Source organism: Salmo trutta, chromosome 30 (genome assembly GCF_901001165.1).
Source record: "Salmo trutta chromosome 30, fSalTru1.1, whole genome shotgun sequence".
NCBI classification, from domain to species: domain Eukaryota; kingdom Metazoa; phylum Chordata; class Actinopteri; order Salmoniformes; family Salmonidae; genus Salmo; species Salmo trutta.
The window spans coordinates 29149428-29173460 of NC_042986.1; the positions used below are offsets into that span (position 1 = coordinate 29149428).

The 24033-nt window shown below is 45.3% G+C and overlaps 1 protein-coding gene across 9 annotated transcripts in view; it reads right to left on the reverse strand.

The window, feature by feature from the left end:
- Positions 1-24033, reverse strand: part of LOC115168452 (membrane-associated guanylate kinase, WW and PDZ domain-containing protein 1) — a 197493-nt gene that overhangs the window by 21004 nt on the left and 152456 nt on the right. For 8 of the 9 annotated variants that reach the window (XM_029723757.1, XM_029723753.1, XM_029723755.1 and 5 more), the window contains 3 exons: positions 8951-8985; positions 6379-6643; positions 3424-3515 (listed from right to left, as the gene is read on the reverse strand). In XM_029723757.1, the coding sequence (XP_029579617.1) occupies positions 3424-3515; positions 6379-6643; positions 8951-8985 (392 nt within the window). The remainder of the gene's footprint in view (positions 1-3423; positions 3516-6378; positions 6644-8950; positions 8986-24033) is intronic. The other variant, XM_029723754.1, reaches the window with a different exon arrangement.

Below are 24033 nucleotides of genomic sequence, written 5' to 3' on the forward strand. Positions count from 1 at the left end.
ACACAGCATAACGTGTGTGTGTGTGTGTGTGTGTGTGTGTGTGTGTGTGTGTGTGTGTGTGTGTGTGTGTGTGTGTGTGTGTGTGTGTGTGTGTGTGTGTGTGTTTGAAGTTAACTTTTTAGTGACGGGGCAGTATTTGGAAATTCAGATGAATGACGTGCCCAAATTAAACTGCCTGCTACTCGGGCCCAGAAGGTAGGATATGCATAGTAGATTTGGATAGAAAACACTCTGAAGTTTCTAAAACTGTTTGAATGATGTCTGTGAGTATAACAGAACTCATATGGCAGGCAAAAACCTGAGAAAAAATCCAACCAGGAAGTTAGGAAATCTGAGGTTGTAGTTTTTCAAGTGATTCCCTATCCAGTATACAGTGACTTAGGGTTCATTTTGCACTTCCTAAGGCTTCCACTAGATGTCAACAGTCTTTAGAACGTTGTTTCATGCTTCTACTGTGAATAGGGAGAGAACAAGAGCTCCTGGAAGTAGATGAGTGAGAAAATGACATGAGCTCAGAGGGTTCCTTTTCTTTTTTGAAGACAAAGGAATCGTCCGGTTGGAATGTTATGGAAGATTTATGATAAAAACATCTTAAAGATTGATTCTATACATCGTTTGACATTCTATACGTCGTCTGTAATATAACTTTTTTGACTTTTCATCTGAACTTAACTGCGCGAGCACAGTGCATTTGGAGTACTCTACCGAAAGCGCGAACAAAAAGGAGGTATTTGGACATATATATGAACTTTGTCGAAACTAATGAACATTTATTGGGGAACTGGGATTCCTGGGAGTGCATTCCGACGAAGATCATCAAAGGTAAGTGAATATTTATAATATTATTTCTGAGTTTTGTTGACTCCAAAAAATGGCGGGTTTGGTTTCGTGTCTGAACGCTGTACTCAGATTATTGCAAAGTGTGCTTTCGCTGTAAAGTTTTTTTTAAAATCTGACACAGCGGTTGCATTAAGGAGAAGTGTATCTATAATTCTTTGAATAACAGTTTAATATTTTATCAACGTTTATGATGAGTATTTCTGTAAATTGATGTGCTCATTCACCAGAAGTTTTGGGAGGCAAAACATTTCTGAACATTACACGCCAATGTAAAATGGGGTTTTTGGATATAAATATGAACTTTATCGAGCAAAACATACATGTATTGTGTAACATGAAGTCCTATGAGTGCCATCTGATGAAGCTCATCAAAGGTTAGTGATTAATTTTAGCTGTATTTCATGTTTTGTGACGCTTCTCCTTGCTTGGAAAATGGCTGTGTGGTTTTTCTTGTCTCGCCGCTGTCCTAACATAATCTAATGCTATGCTTTCTCCATAAAGCCTTTTTGAAATCGGACAATGTGGTTGGATTAACGAGAAGTTCATCTTTAAAATGGTGTAAAATAGTTGTATGTTTGAGAAATTTGAATTATGAGATTTTTGTTGTTTTGAATTTGGCGCCCTGCTATTTCACTGGCTGTTGAATAGTGTGTCCCGCTAGCGTCCCACATTTCCCAGAGAGTTTAACAAAGAAAACCCAAAAGGCATGGGAAATATAGTGATGAGGCTGTAATAGAATATTGAGGGTTCAGTACATCAGCTGCCCTTTTAACACGCAGTATCATGCAGCAGTGCTGTTTAATTCAGAACTTTGTTTAGTGTTTATTTATGATGTAACACGTGATGTAATAACCAGACATGGGGAATGCCGATACATGTTTTATGCTTCCAGTCTTGCTTTGGAATGCTTAATTGTCAGTCATGTATACAGTGCCTTTTTTCACACATTTTGTTACGTTACAGCCAAAGTTCTCATCAATCTACACACAATACCACATAATGACGAAACGAAAAGAGGTTTTTAGAAGTGTTTGCACATTTAGTAAAAACAAAAAACAGAAATACCTTATTTACATAAGTATTCAGACCCTTTGCTATGAGACTTGAAATTGAGCTCAGGTCCATCATGTTTCCATTGATTATTGTTGAGATGTTTATACAACTTGATTGGATTCCACCTGTGGTAAATTCAATTGATTGGACATGATTTGGAAAGGCACACACCTGTGTATATAAGGTCCCACAGTTGACAGTGCATGTCAGAGCAAAAATCAAGACATGAGGCCGAAGGAATTGTCTGTAGAGCTCCGAGACAGGATTGTGTCGAGGCACAGATCTGGGGAAGGGTACCAAAACATTTCTGCAGCATTGAAGGTCCCCAAGAACATAGTGGCCTCCATCATTCTTAAATGGAAGAAGTTTGGAACCACCAAGACTCTTCCTTGAGCTGGCCGCCCGGCCGAACTGAGCAATTGGGAGACAAGGGCCTTGGTCAGGGAGATGACCAAGAACCCAACGGTCACTCTGACAGAGCTCTAGAGTTCCTCTGTGGAGATGGGAGAACCTTCAAGAAGGACAACAATCTCTGTAGCACTCCACCAATCAGGCCTTCATGGTAGAGTGACCAGACAGAAGCCACTCCTCAGTAAAAGGCTTATGACAGCCCGCTTGGAGTTTGCCAAAAGGCACCCAAAGACTCTCAGACCATGAGAAACAAGATGCTCTGGTCTGATGAAACCAAGATTGAACTATTTTGCCTGAATAACAAGCATCATGTCTGGAGGAAACCTGGCACCATCCCTACGGTGAAGCATGGTGGTGGCATCATCATGCTATGGGGATGTTTTCAGCGGCAGGGAGACTAGTCAGGATCGAGGGAAAGATGAACAGAGCAACGTATAGAGAGATCCTTGATGAAAACTTGCTCCAGAGCTCTCAGGACCTCAGACAGGGACGAAGGTTCACCTTCCAACAGGACAACAACCCTAAGCACACAGCCAAGACAACGCAAGTCTCTGAATGGCTTTGAGTGGCCCAGCCAGAGCCTGGACTTGAACCCGATCGAACATCTCTGGAGAGACCTGAAAATAGCTGTGCAGCAACGCTCCCCATACAACCTGACAGAGCTTGAGAGGATCTGCAGAGAAGAATGGGAGAAACTCTCCAAATACAGGTGTGCCAAGATTGTAGCGTCACACCCAAGAAGACTCGAGGCTGTAACCGCTGCCAAAGGTGCTTCAACAAAGTACTGAGTAAAGGGTCTGAGTACTTATGTAAATGTGATATTTCATTTTTTAGGTTATTATATACATTTGCAAAAATAAAAAAATGTTTTTGCTTTGTCATTATGGGCTATTGTGTGTAGATTGATGAGTGGAAAAAAAACATTTTATTCAATTTTTGAAAACGGCTGTAACGTAACAAAATGTGGAAAAAGTCAAGGGGTCTGAATAATTTCAGAATGCACTGTAAGTGAATGGTGTGCTGCATGAAAAGATCCCATTACAAACATTTTGCTTTTCCTTGGCACATCCAAACTTAACAGTGACAGACAAGGTGGAGGAATGGTGCAGGGATACTCACCGGCTCTCCGGCCTCATTTCCTCCCAGGATGCGGAACCCAAAACCTGTATCCTTCCGCCACAGGAAGATCTCCTGCTCCTGGCAATCTGGCTCTGAAACACACAACACAAGAGCTCAGTGGAGGTGAAACAGGGAGTAGACCTGACACTCAGAAAGTTAAACCTATGGCATGACTGTTGCATTAATCAATACACTGCAATTAAGTTCAGTATTCATAATCATAATATAATAAATACCATTTTGCAGACACTTTAATCCAAAGCGACGTACAGTCATGCATCCATACATTTTACGTATGGGTGGTCCCGGGATTCAAGCCCACTATCCTGGCGTTGGACTACATTTAAATTCAGTTCAGTTAGATCTTGTTATTAACCAATCTGGTATGAACACCCCCTCCTCTCTACTCTCCTCTGCATCACTTGGCATATTAGGTTCCTTCTTTCAGGTACAGGGTTGGCTCCCAGAGGACAGGAGGAACAAATGCCATGTACATGCTCTCTATGAATGTGACCTTTTAACTCTCTGCCTCTTTTTCTCGTTCCGTCTCTCTCTGTGGAACACAAACACACGTGGCTGTGGGAGGACACAGGCAATTTGGTGTTAGTCTGTTCACCCACAGGGCCAGTCTGAACACAGGGCATGGACCACTTCTCCTGAGGCACCTTCTGTCTACCACACAGGTTTTATTAGCCCTCTGTCTGTCTGTCTGTCTGTCTGTCTGTCTGTCTGTCTGTCTGTCTGTCTGTCTGTCTGTCTGTCTGTCTGTCTGTCTGTCTGTCTGTCTGTCTGTCTGTCTGTCTGTCTGTCTGTCTGTCTGTCTGTCTGTCTGTCTGTCTGTCTGCAGGTTGGATAAGTCATTAGCCTTCCACTGATCCCTGTCCCTAGCACAGCAGATCTCTCTCTCTCTCTCTTGCACGCACACACGCACGCACAGTCTGTAACTGTCAGCAAAAATATCCTCTGCAGGAGGGTCCCAGCATGGTCTCATCTCTAGCCCTGTCTCAGTCCTATCTCCTGACACCACCAACACGACAGAACACCATAATGCTGATATGAGTCCACAACAGACACACAGACACACCAGCACACATTAAATACCTCTCCTTTCCTCTCAACCCCCATCTCCAACTCTAACCCATTCTAATAATCCAGCCCAACAAACAGTAAGATCAGCTCCATTGCGGAGGGATCACCAGGCCCAGTTAATATTTAATCAGCAGCAGACCTAGATTATACTGGCTCTACTTTACATACTGATTAACCAGTACTGCAACACCGCCTGCATGGATTAACCAGCACTGCAACCCCACCTGCACTGATTAACCAGCACTGCAACCCCACCTGCACTGATTAACCAACACTGCAACACCGCCTGCATGGATTAACTAGCACTGCAACACCACCTGCACTGATTAACCAGCACTGCAACACCGCCTGCACTGATTAACCAGTACTGCAACACCGCCTGCATGGATTAACCAGCACTGCAACACCACCTGCATGGATTAACCAGCATTGGAACACCGCCTGCACTGATTAACCAGCACTGCAACACCACCTGCATGGATTAACCAGTACTGCAACACCGCCTGTACCGATTAACCAGTACTGCAACACTGCCTGCATGTATTAACCAGCACTGCAACACCGCCTGCTAGCACGCACACAAACAGGCTGGCAGGCAACTAGCACTACTCACTGACACACACACACACACACACACACACACACACACACACACACACACACACACACACACACACACACACACACACACACACACACACACACGTGCACACATAATGAGCATATTCTGATAATGGATGCATTTTTAATACACCTTGAATGTAAACACATTATTGTTGCCAGACATGCAATGGCCTGCCTCTTATAAAGTGCAAATGGCATTCAAGAAAACAACATTACATTCCTATTACACTAAGTTATGTTTGCTTGTCTCCCCACTCAGTTTAATTGTATATGTTGCAATGTACTGTAAATGACCAGACTCTTTAATAAAGAATAACTGTTTTTCTCGAGGAGTCATCATATTGCCCCCTAGATGGAAATGAGTGACCCATTGTTTGGAGAACAAACCATTTCTCTCAAGAGACTTGTAGTGAGTATAGTAAATAAGTGGGGTGGCGTCCTCCTCCACTCATGAACAATGGAGGATCTGAGTTTTGACTGCAAAGGATATGGGGGAGAGTCTTAAGAACAGATGTTTCTGCTTTTACAACTCAAAACGGGGGTGCCTTCTATCGCCCAGTCTACCTTCTATCATTCCCAATTATTAGGGTTAGAACAAGGAAAAGTATTGTATGCACCACACTATTGTTCAAATAGATGTATTTATTTTTTCTGCTGATGAGAACATCTACATTATTTTTGTCAAATAGCTCATGACGTAGGCTTGGGTCAACACTGGATATACCATATTTTTCATTTCTGAGCCATCAGCAAGGTAGGATGCATGTGATCCTTCATTTCTAGTCCCTTCTTCCGCTGACATCAGACCTACACACTCCTCTGAGTGTTTGGAAATGCAGGTGTTTATATATTGAGAGGTGTCGATAGCTTCACAGAGCAGGGAGACTAAGCTCTCCGGGACATCTTCTGTCACAGAGTCACGTTTGACTCATACACTCATACCACACACACACACACACACACAGAGCTGCTCCTACAAAGTACTTAACCATGCTTCTCCTCCAGGACACAATGCAACACCCACTTACTTAAACAAACTCATACACTGTCTAGTCTAATCCCAACAGAATAATCTGAAAAGTTTCAAGAGTTTCTCTCTTCCCACCAATCAACAGACATGATGATCAGATCCCAGGCTCATTCACTCTAGTTGATACATGTTTGATGTATTTGTGTTCGGCAGCATTGTTGAACCTACACTTGTCAGTTGTGCCAAATAACCACAGTGAAGTGATGACTCACGTCTGCTCTCATACATGCTCCTGGACTGGGCCCAGATCTTGAAGGGGTCTGGCTTCTTCTGGAGGGTCATGGTACCATCTCCAGGGTCCTGGGTGGGCAGGGGAGGCAGGCCAGGCAGCAGCTGGGTGGGGGCGGCCGGAGGGGGGCCTACGGCCTCACTGGGCATGTTGGAGGAGGGGTGGCTGGGAGAGTCTGTGTGGGTGCTGCGATGGCTGCACACACTGTGCTGGGAGCTGCTCTGACTGTCCTTCCTCTCCAGCTGCTGCTGAATGGAAAGAATGGGGAGGGAGAGAAAGGAGGGAGAAAGGGTGGAAGACAGGGGGAGAGAGATAAGACGAGAGGAGAAGGTGAGGTGATAGTGAGAAAGGAAGGAGAAAGAGAGGGCCGAATAAGAGAAGACAGAATAAAGACAGGGAGTGAAAAAAGAGAGATGAGTAAGAAGGTAAGGTAGTAGAGAGAGAGAAGAATGAAACAACCATCCAAGGTCATTATCATAGAAACGCCAAGTGAATTGATTGTCTGTCAGTAAGAGCTGTATTCTAACGGTGTGCGGGAGAGATGACATGGTTTCTATGACGCCCACACACAGAACAGTCTCTGAATAGTTTCTTTATAATACAATAAGACAACACGATGTGTTTAGTCATACACACACTACGTTCATGTCCCCCCATTTATCATGACACCAGGCAGGCGAGAACTGCTTCCCACCAAAACGGTCTTCTCAAACAGCTCTTACACTAAAAGGACATTATCATCACTTTCACAATTGTACAGTATTAATGTTCCAAACCTCTCAGCCAATAACACTACTTTTCAGTTTTTATTAAAATAATAATAATAATATATTCAGTCCAGTGCAATTCACTGAATATAAGACCTCTAAGCTTGGTTATAAGACTGTGGGACATTTGAAGAAGCTTATGAAAATGAAATATGAAAAACCTGTACGTGTCTAACACATTGAACATACGGAGTCAGGTCAAGGAAACATGTCATCAGCTTGTCCCTAGATCGATTAAGACATTTGACAGTTCTACAATATTTGTTATGGTTGATGAAATATTAAAATCAACATCATGCATGAGAGGAAAAGCAAACACAGGCTTGTTAGTAGAAACAAAAACACACTTACAAGCCCACACTTTGCAAATACACCAAGACAGTTGGGTCCCTCTTGCAAACGGCAGTGTACTCTAAGCACATATTTAAAGCCCAGCATCAGAGGCCGAACAGCGCTTAGAGGCTGACACAGACTTGCATGCAGCCTAACATTTCAATGATACAACACAAAGCCTGCTTTCCCATCGTGAAAAACGAATTGACAGTGGCAACCGACCAGGGTCACCATTGCCCCCGCTCAACTCTTACAGAGCCCTCCCCCACCCTGTCACATGACCTCAATCAGCGACGCCCCATCTATGACCGATGCCATATCCCACTAATCCCTAGTCCCAAATAGCCCTGCTTCCTGTTAACAGGAACGCTGAAATATGTATGTAATGTATTATCCACATTCCTATAGTATACATACTCTGTGGATGGCTGTGGGTAGAAGTTGCCAGTTTGGCACTGAACTAGGTTTAGCCCACCCTCCCTTTATGACGAGCTAAGGTTTGATAAACAGTCATAATAAAAACACAGTTGGGAGCATAAATCACTATGAGTGGAGTGTTCCTCCTTTGCTGCCTCCCCAAATCTTGATTTAAACCAATAGGGGGGCAGAACACAAAACGGATCTAGGATCCGTTCTAGGGACAACTTTACACTCTCGATGAGGCTCCAGGGGATGCCTGGGGCTGAGTGTTATTTACAGCTGGAGTGTTGTCTCCTCATAGCCAGTATTGCTTTCTCATCAGGTTAAGATGAGTGTTAAAGATGAGGAGGCGTTCGCTCTTTAAACCTCGGAATAAAGTTATTGTCCCTGGAGAGACAATCCTACTGCTCCAGCATTGAGGTAGCTAGTGTGCCTCTCCTCCTCTCTGTCCACTGTACCTGTGGGCTCAAGCATGTGAGTCACTCCCATAGAGTGCCTCTAACATTTCCTTCAGGATCTTTCCCTCATTCCATCATTATTTGTTAATCTATCCTCCACACAAGCCACTGCTATATGACAGCCCTTCCCTCCCTCCCCCATTCCCTTCATCCATGACCCTATGCCACCCATACCAGCTGGTCACTAATACAACAACTCAACCAGGGCACCAAGGCCAACCTTAATCGCTGATAGTATGACAGCATGGGAGAGGTGGAGGGAGGAAGAGAGAGAAAGCGGGAGAGAAAGAGAGATATAATATGGAGAGAGAAACGACAGGGAGAGGGAGCAATGGGGAAATTGAGAAAGAGAGAAAGAAAACGAGGTCACAGTGAGGGAGCGAGAGAGGGGAAAGAGGGGAGAAAGAAAAGTTCGTAGGGGAGGTATATGGAAGGCTGCATGTCTTTTGTTCTTTAAATAGCCCCCACATCCATCCAGCAGAAAGCAGGCATGCACCGGGGGAATAACACTAACACATGCAGAGGAAAGGGAGAAGAAGGGAGGAGAAGAAGGAGAAGAGAGTTGTGTTGTACTTACCACTAGCTTGGGGCTCCTCTTGGCCGGCACCACTCCTGCAAAGCAGCGGCAGAGAGACAGAGAGAGCATTAATGACCGGTGTTACTCCGTAACCGTCCACCCCGAGCAAAAACAACCACTTCACCGGACGGACAGAGGGACGCAAGGATGGAGGGAAGGACGACGGGTCCTGCTGCAGAGCTGAGCTAGCCCAGCTCTCACTCTCTCTCATTCTCAGAGTGGCACTGCGCTGTGCTACGTTGTGCGTTAGCCAGAGTGATCACCGCCTCCCCATGCGGTCTGATAACCCTCTCTCTCCCTCTTGCTCACCCTCTCTCTCTCTCTCTCACCCTCTCTCACCCTCTCTCTCTCTCGCTCACCCTCTCTCTCTCTCTCTCTCTCTCACCATCTCTCTCTCTCGCTCACCCTCTCTCGCTCACCCTCTCTCTCTCTCGCTCACCCTCTCTCTCTCGCTCACCCTCTCTCTCTCGCTCACCCTCTCTCTCCCTCTCGCTCACCCTCTCTCTCTCTCGCTCACCCTCTCTCTCTCTCTCTCACTCACCCTCTCTCTCTCGCTCACCCTCTCTCTCCCTCTCGCTCACCCTCTCGCTCACCCTCTCTCTCTCTCTCTCTCTCTCTCACCCTCTCTCTCTCTCACTCTCTCTCTCACCCCTTCTCTCTCACCCCTTCTCTCTCACCCCTTCTCTCTCCTGCTACTAGGACAGGAGCTACTGATCTCTCTGCATTAGTGAAGCTGACTGACTGACTGACTGACTGACTGACTGACGCTGCAGAAGGTTGCTCCCATCCACCGTACCACTGAAGACGAGCCACTGAACGACCAAACCACCAAACGAGAATGAGACAGAGCACTCTGCAGGCAGAATCTCAACTACAGATTTAGGATCTTAATTTGAGCGAATTTGCTACAGCAGGAAAATAATCCTGCAACAACAGGAAATGTGAATTATTATGTGGATTATAATTAATGGACATTTTGGCCATGGGTTGATACATTTTTCGTAGGGGAAGATCACGTTTGAAATTTCATCGGGAAATTAAACTTCAGAATCCTTTTTAAACCTCAAATACACTACAAGTTTTACATTTCCTGCTGCAGGAAAGTTATCCTGCAACAGGGTAATCAAATTAAGATCCTACATCTGTATTACCAGGAGTCCAGGAGCTTGAGCATGATATGGAAGGCCATTGTCAGCTCCACTCTCACTGAGAGCATCTTCGGAATGTCTCTCTGTGTGTTCACCTACAGCAGGCAGCAGCTCCTCTGCTCAACGCTCGCACATTGAGAAGCAGATCTTGTCTACTCCCTCCCTCTCTTTCTCCCTCTCTCTTTCTCACCCTCTCTTTTTTTCCTATGCCCTCCCCCTTCTCATCCTTGCACGGTGTGGCTTGCTTGCTGGCATCCACCCCTCCCCCCACCTCTCTCTCTCTCCTCTGACTCTCCTTCTCACTATCACACACACACACACACACACGCACGCACGCACACACACACAGTAGAAGTAATGGGATGATGAATACCAATAATCTACATTTAAAGTGAACAGCTTATTCCAAACCCCTCACAACCATGATATCCATTCATACAGTTTAGCTGTGAAACAAAACCCTAAATTGTAAAATCAACTGATACAATTAACCTGTTTCAAGCAACTGGTACGGAATCCATGACAAGTAGCCCACTGAGCAGAGCAACAGAGATACCGATAAGCACTATTGTCCCTTCCTTCTTTGTCTTTGTATCAATTCAACAGGAATTCTAAGGTTCTAGCTGCATTTTGTCAACACTGAGTTATTGACATAGCCTTGTTCTGTACAATGTCCTCTACCTAGGTAATATTCTCCAGTTGTTAAGCCATAAAGAATACAAGATAAAACATGTTTTACCAATGAGGGTTTGGAACGTTAAAGCCAATTATCTCAGAATCATATTTTTGCAGATAGAACGTTAGAATTAATTATAAGGTCATGTAGGCTATTATAAAAAAACACCTGCAGCAGAATACTACCAAGGAAACCAGATTGGTAGCATACTACCTAGGATACCAGATTGATAGCATACTACCTAGGATACCAGATTGATAGCATACTACCTAGGATACCAGATTGATAGCATACTATCTAGGAAACCAGATTGATAGCATAATACCTAGGAAACCAGATTGATAGCATACTATCTAGGAAACCAGATTGATAGCATACTACCTAGGAAACCAGATTGATAGCATACTACCTAGGAAACCAGATTGATAGCATACTACCTAGGAAACCAGATTGATAGCATACTACCTAGGATACCAGATTGATAGCATACTACCTAGGATACCAGATTGATAGCATACTACCTATGAAACCAGATTGATAGCATACTATCTAGGAAACCAGATTGATAGCATACTACCTAGGAAACCAGATTGATAGCATACTACCTAGGAAACCAGATTGATAGCATATTACCTAGAAAACCATATTGATGTACAGTGTAACTAGGGAATTTGATAGCGCATTAGAGGTCATTATCAAACTACAGTAGCGCTTTCTGTTTAACATGGAGCATGCTGCATCTGTAGTTTCTAGAGAAGGTATAATGAATACCTCCCGAAGAGCGTTTGATCCCTGAGGTATCTCCATCTACCAGGGTTCAGCCTCTCTCCTGCATCTCATCCACCTTAGATAAAGCCAATAAACCATCCTCCACTTTAATCTCAAACTGATTTAAGGTTCAACTGTGGCCGATGCATGCCCTCACGCTGTCACTATCCCGCAACCCAGCACAAAGAAAACACTCTGAAAACATCAATGGAACCTTCCGGCAATGTTAACACACGATAGGAAAGCTCTTTCTTTACCCATCCTGCTGCATTGGCGAAAATCATTAAATGTTAAAACTTTCTGTTGCTGCCTGCAAAGCCCCTCTACACGATTCATAATTCATCCTCACACTCTCTTTCTACTGCTCCCTCTTTCTCTCTCCCTCTTTCTACTGCTCCCTCTTTCTACTGCTCCCTCTTTCTCTCTCCCTCTTTCTACTGCTCCCTCTTTCTCTCTCCCTCTTTCTACTGCTCCCTCTTTCTCTCTCCCTCTTTCTACTGCTCCCTCTTTCTCTCTCCCTCTTTCTACTGCTCCCTCTTTCTCTCTCCCTCTTTCTCTCTCCCTCTTTCTACTGCTCCCTCTTTCTCTCTCCCTCTTTCTACTGCTCCCTCTTTCTCTCTCCCTCTTTCTACTGCTCCCTCTTTCTCTCTCCCTCTTTCTACTGCTCCCTCTTTCTCTCTCCCTCTTTCTACTGCTCCCTCTTTCTCTCTCCCTCTTTCTACTGCTCCCTCTTTCTCTCTCCCTCTTTCTACTGCTCCCTCTTTCTCTCTCCCTCTTTCTACTCTCCCTCTTTCTACTGCTCCCTCTTTCTCTCTCCCTCTTTCTACTGCTCCCTCTTTCTCTCTCCCTCTTTCTCACCCCTTCTTTCGCACTCCCTCTCTCTTTTTTTCAGACAGTGGAATTGCCTATAATGGCAAGGAATGGGAGGAACATCATTGCAAGCATGTGAATGAGTATGTGGATGATAAGAGAGTGTGTGTGTGTGTGTGTGTGTGTGTGTGTGTGTGTGTGTGTGTGTGTGTGTGTGTGTGTGTGTGTGTGTGTGTGTGTGTGTGTGTGTGTGTGTGTGTGTCAGGATGCACATTAGTTACATCAGAAGATCAACAGAGGTTGATTAGACCAGTGTTCCCAAACATTGTTTTGCATTGTGGACCTACCTAATGCCACTCAATGATATATCAATGATACTGTACATCGCTAGTCAGGAGAACAGTAGCTAAAGTGTATACAGATCTGCGGCCAGGCTGGCATTAAATCTCACCTACATATCAAATTGATAAAATATGATAAATAATCTGGGGCAATTTTCAATGTGAATTAAATGCCCACTACTGCATTGAAATGATTGTAATGGACTTGTCCCTGCAGACAGCCCACTTATGCAGCGAAAGCAGCAGATTTACATGTCTTGCTGTGGTAATGCATGTTCACATGTGGTTCAGCGCCACACTGTGTTAGAGTAGTTCCAGCACTGTGATATTGATGTACACGTCTCTCAGTTCTGTCCTTGCTGCCACTGTGTATTAAATCTAGACCAATGCCAGGTTATGTAGACACCCGCTGATGCACAAGGAACAAAAGGAGATACAATATCACATATTGTAGGAGGGAAACACACATTCCTCCTTTCACACTTGGCCATTCACACATACACTTACTGTGTGTGACACACCCACAAGCAGGCACCTGTGTGATACACATACATACATATACACACACACACATTTATGTGTGTATGTACATATACGCACGCACGCACGCACATACACACACACACACGCAACATCAGATCAAATCAAATGTTATTGGTCGCATAAACATATTTTGCCGATGTTATCGCAGGTGCAGCGAAATGCTTATGTTTCTAGCTCCAACAGTGCAGTATACCTAACAATACACACAAATAAAAATAAAGGAATTAAGAATTAGAACAAGCGATGTTAAGGTCCGGAATATAAATCTACATTATATGTGTATGATGCTGTATAGACAGCATGGACAGTATGTGAATAGGGAAGGTGTGTAGAGCAGTAATTATATAGGATGAGCCTTGACTAGAATGCAGAATATACAGTGGGGAGAACAAGTATTATGTGATGCAATAAAATGCAAATTAATTACTTAAAAATCATACAATGTGATTTTCTGGATTTTTGTTTTAGATTCCGTCTCTCAGAGTTGAAGTGTACCTATGATAAAAATGACAGACCTCTACATGCTTTGTAAGTAGGAAAACCTGCAAAATCGGCAGTGTATCAAATACTTGTTCTCCCCACTGTACTTATGAAGTGGGTAAAACAGTATGTAAACATTATTAAAGTGACCAGTGTTCAATGACTATGTACATAGGGCAGCAGTCTCTAAGGTGCAGGTTTGAGTACCGGGTGGAGGCTGGCTAATAACAGTGACTAAGTTCAGGGCAGGGTACCGGGCGGAGGCCAGTTTGTAACAGTGACTAAGTTCAGGGCAGGGTACCGGGCGGAGGCCAGTTTGTAACAGTGACTAAGTTCAGGGCAGGGTACTGGGCGGAGGCCGGTTAGTAACAGAGACTAAGTTCAGGGCAGGGTACTGGGCGGAGGCCGGTTAGTAACAGAGACTAAGTTCAGGGCAGGGTACTGGGCGGAGGCCGGTTAGTAACAGAGACTACGTTCAGGGTAGAGTACAGGGCGGAGGCCGGTTAGTAACAGTGACTAAGTTCAGGGTAGGGTACTGGGCGGAGGCCGGTTAGTAACAGAGACTAAGTTCAGGGCAGGGTACTGGGTGGAGGCCGGTTAGTAACAGAGACTAAGTTTAGGGTAGAGTACAGGGCGGAGGCCGGTTAGTAACAGAGACTAAGTTCAGGGTAGAGTACAGGGCGGAGGCCGGTTAGTAACAGAGCCTAAGTTCAGGGCAGGGTACTGGGCGGAGGCCGGTTAGTAACAGAGACTAAGTTCAGGGTAGAGTACAGGGCGGAGGCCGGTTAGTAACAGAGACTAAGTTCAGGGCAGGGTACTGGGCGGAGGCCGGTTAGTAACAGAGACTAAGTTCAGGGCAGGGTACTGGGCGGAGGCCGGTTAGTAACAGAGACTAAGTTCAGGGCAGGGTACTGGGCGGAGGCCGGTTAGTAACAGAGACTAAGTTCAGGGCATGGTACTGGGCGGAGGCCGGTTAGTAACAGAGACTAAGTTCAGGGTAGGGTACTGGGCGGAGGCCGGTTAGTAACAGAGACTAAGTTCAGGGCAGGGTACTGGGCGGAGGCCGGTTAGTAACAGAGACTAAGTTCAGGGCAGGGTACTGGGCAGAGGCCGGTTAGTAACAGAGACTAAGTTCAGGGTAGGGTACTGGGCGGAGGCCGGTTAGTAACAGAGACTAAGTTCAGGGCAGGGTACTGGGCGGAGGCCGGTTAGTAACAGAGACTAAGTTCAGGGCAGGGTACTGGGCGGAGGCCGGTTAGTAACAGAGACTAAGTTCAGGGTAGAGTACAGGGCAGAGGCCGGTTAGTAACAGAGACTAAGTTCAGGGCATGGTACTGTGCGGAGGCCGGCTTGTGGTGACTATTGAACAGTTGGATGTCCTGGAGATATAGGCTGTTTTTCAGTCTCTCGGTCCCAGCTTTGATGCACCTGTACTGCCTCGGCCTTCTGGATGGTAGTGGGGTGAACAGGCTGTGGCTCAGGTGGTTGAGGTCCATGATGATCTTCTTATTCTTCCTGTGACACCGGGTGCTGTAGAAGTCCTGGAGGGAAGGCTGTGTGCTTTGGTGATGCGTTGGGCAGACCGCACCATCTCTGGAGAGCCCTGTGGTTGCGGATGGTGCAATTGCCATACCAGGCAGTGATACAGCCCGACAGCATGCTGTCAATAGTGCATTTGTAAAAGTTCGTGAAGGTCTTAGAGGCCAAGACGAATGACCTTTTTTACCACACTGTCTGTGTGGCTGGACCATTTCAGGTTGCCGAGGAACATTAAGCTTTTCACTCTCTCCACTGCAGCCCCATTGATGTGGATGGGGGTGTGCTCTCTCTGCTGTCTACTGAAGTCCACTATCAGCCCCTTCATTTTGTTGACAATGAAGGGGAGGTTATTTTCCTGGCACTAGTCCGCCAGGGCTGTCTCATCGTTGTTGGTAATCAGGTCTACCACTCTTGTGGTGTCTGCAAACTTGATGATTGAGTTGGAGATGTGTGTGGCCACACAGTCATGGGTGGACAGGGAGTAGAGGAGGGGGCTGAGCACGCACCCTTGTGGGGCACCCGTGTTACACAGGGCAGGGTTCAGACCCAGGGCCCAAAGCTTAGTGATGAGGTAGGAGGGCACTATGGTGTTGAAGGCTGATCTGTAGCCGAAGAACAGCATTCTTACATAGGTGTTCCTCTTGATCAGATAGGGCAGTGTCCAGTGCAATGGCGATTGCATCATCCATGGATCTGTTGGGGCGGTATGCAAATTGGAGGTGTCTGGTAGGTGATATGATCCTTAACTAGCCTCTCAAAGCACTTCATGATGACAGAAGTGAGTGCTACGGGCAATAGTAATTTAGTTCAGTTACCTTCGCTTTCTTGGGTACAGGAACAATGGTGGACATCTTGAAGTGGGGACAACAGACTGGGATAGGGAGAGATTGAATATGTCCGTATACACTCCAGCCAGCTGGTCTGCACAAGCTTTGTGGACGTGGCTTGGGATGCCGTCTGGGCCGACAGCCTTGCGACGGTTAACACGCATAAATGTCTTACTCACATGGAAGTGGGTGAAAAAGGTGAATAGCTTGTCCAGGTCCCTGCCACATACATCTCCTATCTGAGCTTTTGAATTGCAACTTCACTTTGTCCCTGTACTGTCGTTTTGCCAGTTTGATTGCCTTACGGAGGGCATAACTGCATAACTGTTTGTACTCGTCCATGTTCCTAGTCACCTTGCCGTGATTAAATGTGGTAGTTTTCGCTTTCAGTTTTGCATGAATGCTGCCATCTATCCACAGTTTCTGGTTGGATAAGTTGTAATCGTCACAGTGGGAACAACATATTCTATGCACTTCCTACAAGATGGCCTGCTTCTAGGTCCTAGACAACAGTATTTTTTTAGGGGGTGTTATTTCTTTCAATTTCTGCTCAGTATGTTTCTTGCATTATTACCTACAGACAAAAATTATTTTGGGATATTACACACACACTACACACTACACACTACACACACACTACACACACACACACACACACACACACACACACACACACACACACACACACACGTTGTGCTTTGACTGTGCCCAATAATGTTTGTACCATGTTTTGTGCTGCTACCATGTTGTGTTGCTACCATGTTGTTGTTATGTTGTGTTGCTACCATACTGTGTTGTCATGTGTTGCTGCCTTGCTATGTTCTTGCCTTAGGTCTCTCTGTATGTAGTGTTGTGTTGTCTCTCTTGTCGTGATGTGTGTTTTGTTCTATATTTACACTGTATTCATAAATTATTTTTATTCCCAGGCCCCCGTCCCCGCAGGAGGCCTTTTGCCATTTGGTAGGCCGTCATTGTAAATAAGAATTTGATCTTAACTGGCTTGCCTAGTTAACCAAAGATAAAATGAAATTAAAAATTCCCCCCCACCCCATCCAACATACATCCACCAGGTGTGAATGATGCTGTGCTCACACCACCTAGTTCCTTCCTCCTGCCTGAGCCTGAGCAGCTGAATGACAACAAGACTCTGCTCAATACTCTGAAACGGAACAATGAATCCATTGGCCCGTCACTCGTTTTAAAGGCCTCTGGATTGATCACTAAGGATGGAACACTGGCTTAAAAGGCCCAGTCTTCTGAACATTGAGCAGACCATGCTGTCTCAGACCATGCTGTCTGAATGACTAAGAGGGCCTGGCTATTGTGATGCTAATGGTTTGGGAAGTAAACAGTGTTGGAGTGAAAGAGCAGAGTGGTCAGTGAGTTGATCTGTAATGGACTGAGGACTCCAAGAGAGTGGAGCTGTGGAGCGTTCCAGGTTTAACACTTGGCTCAGAGAGAGACACTGTGGGTCTGTCTTAACTGTGTCATAGCCACCCAGCTGACTGGGTAGGGACATCTATTAATGAGGAGATTATGGGGAGAAAGTGGTGGGTGAGTGTGTGTGTTAGAGTCAACATGTGAGTGGGTGTGTGCGTGGGGGAGTGTGTGGGTACATGACATTTATTATTTCAGTGAATCTGTTTCTATGCTCTGTTCAGGCTGTGGCCTTGGATATGTTCTCAGCAGTGCCCACACTAAGGGAATGAATGGCTGTTCTCAACTGTCCATACATCAGAGTGCTACAGGAACCACATGACAAATATCCTATTTTGTTTTGCTCAACTCCTTCACTTTCTTCTATACATCCCCATGTTGTCTTCCTAGTCACCTCTCCATATCTTCCTCTTTTCTTGATCTGCACCCATCTCTTTTCTTCTTCCCATCCCTCCCTCCCTCCCTCCCCCCCAAGGGGACAGTCCCTGCTGCGGAGCATCGTCATGGCAACAAAGGAAAGGCAAGATGGAGGATATTTACAACTCACCTCGCAGAGAGAGAAGGGAGGGGAGGAGAGATGTTGTGGGTACAAGGTTTTGAGGGGGGAAGGAGGAGAGATAAGGGTGGGAGTGGATGAGAAGAATTCATGTAAGGTACGTATGTTTATCTGAAACGTTTTCCCTCTCCCCTCTCTTGATATTAGTCTATGGGTTAAAAATTGAAAACTAGGACGCCCATTCGTTGGGATGTCCTATGTCCAAGTCACGATTCAATTAAATTCTGATACGTTGTTATGCTATTGTGGCTAGAGGTCGACCGATTAATCGGAATGGCTGATTAATTAGGGCCGACTTCAAGTTTTCAATCGGTATTTTTGGCCACCGATTTGCCGTTTTTTTTTTAACTTCTTTATTTAACTAGGCAAGTCAGATTAAGAACACATTCTTATTTTCAATGATGGCCTAGGAACGGGGGTTAACTGCCTTGTTCAGGGGGGATTCGGGGATTCGTTTTTGAAACCTTCCGGTTACTAGTCCAACGCACTAACCACCTGCCTTACATTGCACTCCACGAGGAGCCGCAGGCTGACTACCTGTTACGCGAGGGCAGCAAGAAGCCAAGGTAAGTTGCTAGCTAGCATTAAACTTATCTTATAAAAAACTATAAATCTTAACATAATCACCAGTTAACTACACATGGTTGATGATATTACTAGTTTATCTAACGTGTCCTGCGTTGCATATAATCGATGCGGTGCCTGTTAATTTCTCATCGAATCACAGCCTACTTCGACAAACGGGTGATGATTTTGCAAGCGCATTTGCGAAAAAAGCACTGTTGTTGCTCCAATGTACCTAACCATAAACATCAATAAACAGCCTTTCTTTAAAATCAATACACAAGTATATATTTTTAAACCTGTATATTTAGTTAATATTGCCTGCTAACATGAAATTGTGTCACTTCTCTTGCGTTCATTGCACGCAGTCAGGGTATATATGACAGTTTGGGCCGCCTGGCTCGTTGCGAACTAATTTGCCAGAATTTTGTGTAATTATGACATAACATTGAAGGTTGTGCAATGTAAAAGGAATATTTAGACTTAGGGATGCCACCCGTTAGATAAAATACGGAACGGTTCCGTATTTCACTGAAAGAAAAAAACGTTTTGTTTTCGAGATGATAGTTTCCGGATTCGACCATATTAATGACCTAAGGCTCGTATTTCTGTGTGTTTATTATATTATAATTAAGTCTATGATTTGATAGAGCAGTCTGACTGAGCGGTGGTAGGCAGCAGCAGGCTCGTAAGCATTCATTCAAACAGCACTTTCGTGCGTTTTGCAAGCAGCTCTTCGCAATGCTTCAAACATTGCGCTGTTTATGACTTCAAGCCTATCAACTCCCAAGATTAGGCTGGTGTAACTGATGTGAAATGGCTAGCTAGTTATCGGGGTGTGCGCTAATAGCGTTTCAAACGTCACTCGCTCTGAGACTTGGAGTAGTTGTTTCCCTTGCTCTACATGGGTAACGCTGCTTCGAGGGTGGCTGTTGTCGATGTGTTCCTGGTTCGAGCCCAGGTAGGAGCGAGGAGAGGGACGGAAGCTATACTGTTACACTGGCAATACTAAAGTGCCTATAAGAACATCCAATAGTTAAAGGTATATGAAATACAAATCGTATAGAGAGAAATAGTCCTATAATTCCTATAATAACTACAACCTAAAACATCTTACCTGGGAATATTGAAGACTCATGTTAAAAGGAACCACCAGCTTTCATATGTTCTCATGTTCTGAGCAAGGAACTTAAACGTTAGCTTTTTTACATGGCACATATTGCACTTTTACTTTCTTCTCCAACACTTTGTTTTTGCATTATTTAAACCAAATTGAACATGTTTCATTATTTATTTGAGGCTAAATAGATTTTATTGCTGTATTATATTAAGTTAAAATAAGTGTTCATTCAGTATTGTTGTAATTGTCATTATTACAAATAAAAATAAAAAAAATCGGCAGATTAATCAGTATCGGCTTTCATCGGTCCACCAATAATCGGTATCGGTATTGAAAAATCATAATCGGTCGACCTCCAATTGTGGCACATATTTATGTATTGACAAAACACATTGTACAGCTGGACAATATGCATTTATTAAACATTTCTACTGCGTAGCTAGCAAAACTGAACACCTTACGGACAATCAATTCTCAATGCCTCTGAACTTTTCTCCTCCCACACAAACAACTTTTCTATTTTTCAGAAACTCCATTTAGAGATGCAGAGAACTCCTGGTCCCCTGAGGCGATGAGAATAAATAGCTGAACTGTTGTATCATCATAAACAGTGTTTCTGCCAATCTTCAGGGATGATTGTAACGCTGCTTATCTCAGATAATGCTGACAGCTCTATATGACTCAAGGTAAGAAGGACAATCACGTTTTATTACCGACGTTCAGTATCTAAACTGAAATGAGACCAAGTGATAGAGGATGCTGGATGTAGCCTGCATACTGCTGGTTGTGAAGGTATTGACATGACGGGCATGATGCATACCTCCTGTATTTTTTTCTCTCTCTCTCTCTCTCTCTCTCTCTCTCTCTCTCTCTCTCTCCTCTCTCTCTCTCTCTCTCTCCTCTCTCTCTCTCTCTCTCTCTCTCTCTCTCTCTCCTCTCTCTCTCTCTCTCTCTCTCTCTCTCTCTCTCTCTCTCTCTCTCTCTCTCTCTCTCTCTCTCTCTCCTCTCTCTCTCTCTCTCTCTCTCTCTCTCTCTCTCTCTCTCTCTCTCTCTCTCTCTCTCTCTCTCTCTCCTCTCTCTCTCTCTCTCTCTCTCTCTCTATCTCTCTCTCTCACGCACACGCACACGCACACGCACACGCACACGCACACACACACACACACATCTATCACATCTATCACATCTATCACATCTATCTTATTCATCTACCTAAGGGAGGGTTTCCTCCCCTCCTCCTCTGATCCTCTAAAGGTGTTGTTTGTTGTGGGTTATGAGGCATTATGGATCCTAATCACCAGAAAGTTCACTGCATCCTCCCCCTCCTCCTCTTCCGACAGCCAACCAGACAGGCAGCCAGCGAAACAGACAGCCAGTCAGCCAACCAGACAGCAAGCCAACCAGCCAGCGAACCAGACAGCCAACCATAGAGCCAGCCAACCAGCCAGCCAGCCAACCAGAAAGCCACTGCTCCCTCCATTCCCACAACAACATCAGTCTGCTGCTCACAGCTTCACATAGACAATCCAACCCTACATAATGTTTACCCAAGCCCACAGTATCTCAGTACCTCATCAACAGGAAATTGACCAATGAACTGACCTGAGTCTAGTGTAATGACCCCCTGCCATCTACGCTAAGGGAGATCATCTCTGGTGTCTCTCCCCATCTGCCCCATAGCCATGCCCTTCCTCTCTCCCTTCTTGCTCGCTCTATCCCTGTGGGTGTCCTAGCAGCCAGGAGACAGGCTGTATCTGTGTGTGTATCAGTCTTGTACAGGCCAGTAATGATGCTGACATTTAAGTCAATACAGCAGCGTTATTTCAGCCCAGGCACCCAAGGTCAATTCATTAGAGTTCATAATTGATGCTGCCTGCATATGCCCACCCTCAGCTAATAGGGATCTAGGGAAGGAGGCAGGGTTAGCAATTTCACAAATGATGAGGGCTGAAGCCAAATTAGCGCATGGTTAGAAACTGTATGGATAATGATGGTTGCTATTAACAGTTTGTCTCTTTCTCTAGCCTTGCAAAACTCTGACTGTAACCTTTTATAATTATTTGAATTTAATTGAATTATTATTTGAACACAGTAAGGTTAGAACGCTGTTGAGTAAGGTTTTAGTGTAACCCTTTAAGGAATACATGCACCTATTCATTTTTTTACAGACCTATTATGTTAAATCTCCATTGGTAATTGATGTGATAAAGATGATCTGGATTGTAGTGACATAGGAAGGTTAATCATAGACATTAATGATGTGTGAATACAGCACAGGAGGCTGCTGAGGGGAGGACGGCTCACAATAATGGCCGGAACGGAGCAAATGGAATGGCATCAAACACATGGAAACCATTCCACCTATTCCACTCCAGCCATTACCACGAGCCCGTTCTCCCCAATGAAGGTGCCACAAACCTCCTATGGAATACAGACTTCTGCTTCAACAGCTCTGCTGCTGCCTTGACTAGCTTCAGCCTCCATTTCACATATTCCTCTAATCAAAATCAGTGGCTGTTCTCTCTGCTCTGTACCTCTCTTTCCCTATCCCTGTCTTGCTCTCCCTTCACCCCACCTCTCTCTGTTCCTCTCTCTGTATCCTCCCAAGCTAATTGGAACAGAAGACACTTTGATCAGAGCTAGACGGCGTCTTTGGCTGAGCCCTCTCACTACTAACACACCCAACTATCATCTAAGCAGCACAGACACATCACCAGAGACAAAGACCAGGCTAATGAGAGGGTGAGAGAGGGAGAGAAAGGGAGAGAGAGGGAGAGAGAGAGAGAGAGAGAGAGAGAGAGAGAGAGAGAGAGAGGGGTGAGAGAGAGAGGATGAGAGCGAGAGAGGGAGAGATACAGGGGGAGAGAGGGAGAGAGAGGGGGTGAGAGAGAGTGGGGGTGAGAGAAAGAGGGGGTGTGAGAGAGAGAGAGAGAGAGAGAGAGGGGGGGTGAGAGAGAGAGGATGAGAGCGAGAGAGGGAGAGATACAGGTGAGAGAAGGAGAGAGAGGGGGTGGGAGAGGGGGCAAGAGATACAAAGTGAAAGAGAGGGTGAGAGAGAGGGGGAGAGGGGGGAAGAGAGAGAGGGGAGAGAGATACAAAGTGAGATACAGGGGGAGAGAGAGGGAAATAAGTATTTGACCCCTCTGCAAAACATGACTTAGTACTTGGTGGCAAAACCCTTGTTGGCAATCACAGAGGTCAGACGTTTCTTGTAGTTGGCCACCAGGTTTGCACACATCTCAGGAGGGATTTTGTCCCACTCCTCTTTGCAGATCTTCTCCAAGTCATTAAGGTTTCGAGGCTGACGTTTGGCAACTCGAACCTTCAGCTCCCTCCACAGTTTTTCTATGGGATTAAGGTCTGGAGACTGGCTAGGCCACTCCAGGACCTTAATGTGCTTCTTCTTGAGCCACTCCTTTGTTGCCTTGGCCGTGTGTTTTGGGTCATTGTCATGCTGGGATACCCATTCACGACCCATTTTCAATGCCCTGGCTGAGGGAAGGAGGTTCTCACCCAAGATTTGACGGTACATGGCCCCGTCCATCGTCCCTTTGATGCGGTGAAGTTGTCCTGTCCCCTTAGCAGAAAAACACCCCCAAAGCATAATGTTTCCACCTCCATGTTTGACGGTGGGGATGGTGTTCTTGGGGTCATAGGCAGCATTCCTCCTCCTCCAAACACAGCGAGTTGAGTTGATGCCAAAGAGCTCCATTTTGGTCTCATCTGACCACAACACTTTCACCCAGTTGTCCTCTGAATCATTCAGATGTTCATTGGCAAACTTCAGACGGGCATGTATATGTGCTTTCTTGAGCAGGGGGACCTTGCGGGCGCTGCAGGATTTCAGTCCTTCACGGCGTAGTGTGTTACCAATTGTTTTCTTGGTGACTATGGTCCCAGCTGCCTTGAGATCATTGACAAGATCCTCCCGTGTAGTTCTGGGCTGATTCCTCACCGTTTTCATGATCATTGCAACTCCACGAGGTGAGATCTTGCATGGAGCCCCGGGCCAAGGGAGATTGACAGTTCTTTTGTGTTTCTTCCATTTGCAAATAATCGCACCAACTGTTGTCACCTTCTCACCAAGCTGCTTGGCGATGGTCTTGTAGCCCATTCCAGCCTTGTGTAGGTCTACAATCTTGTCCCTGACATCCTTGGAGAGCTCTTTGGTTTTGGCCATGGTGGAGAGTTTGGAATCTGATTGATTGATTCCTTCTGTGGACAGGTGTCTTTTATACAGGTAACAAACTGAGATTAGGAGCACTCCCTTTAAGAGT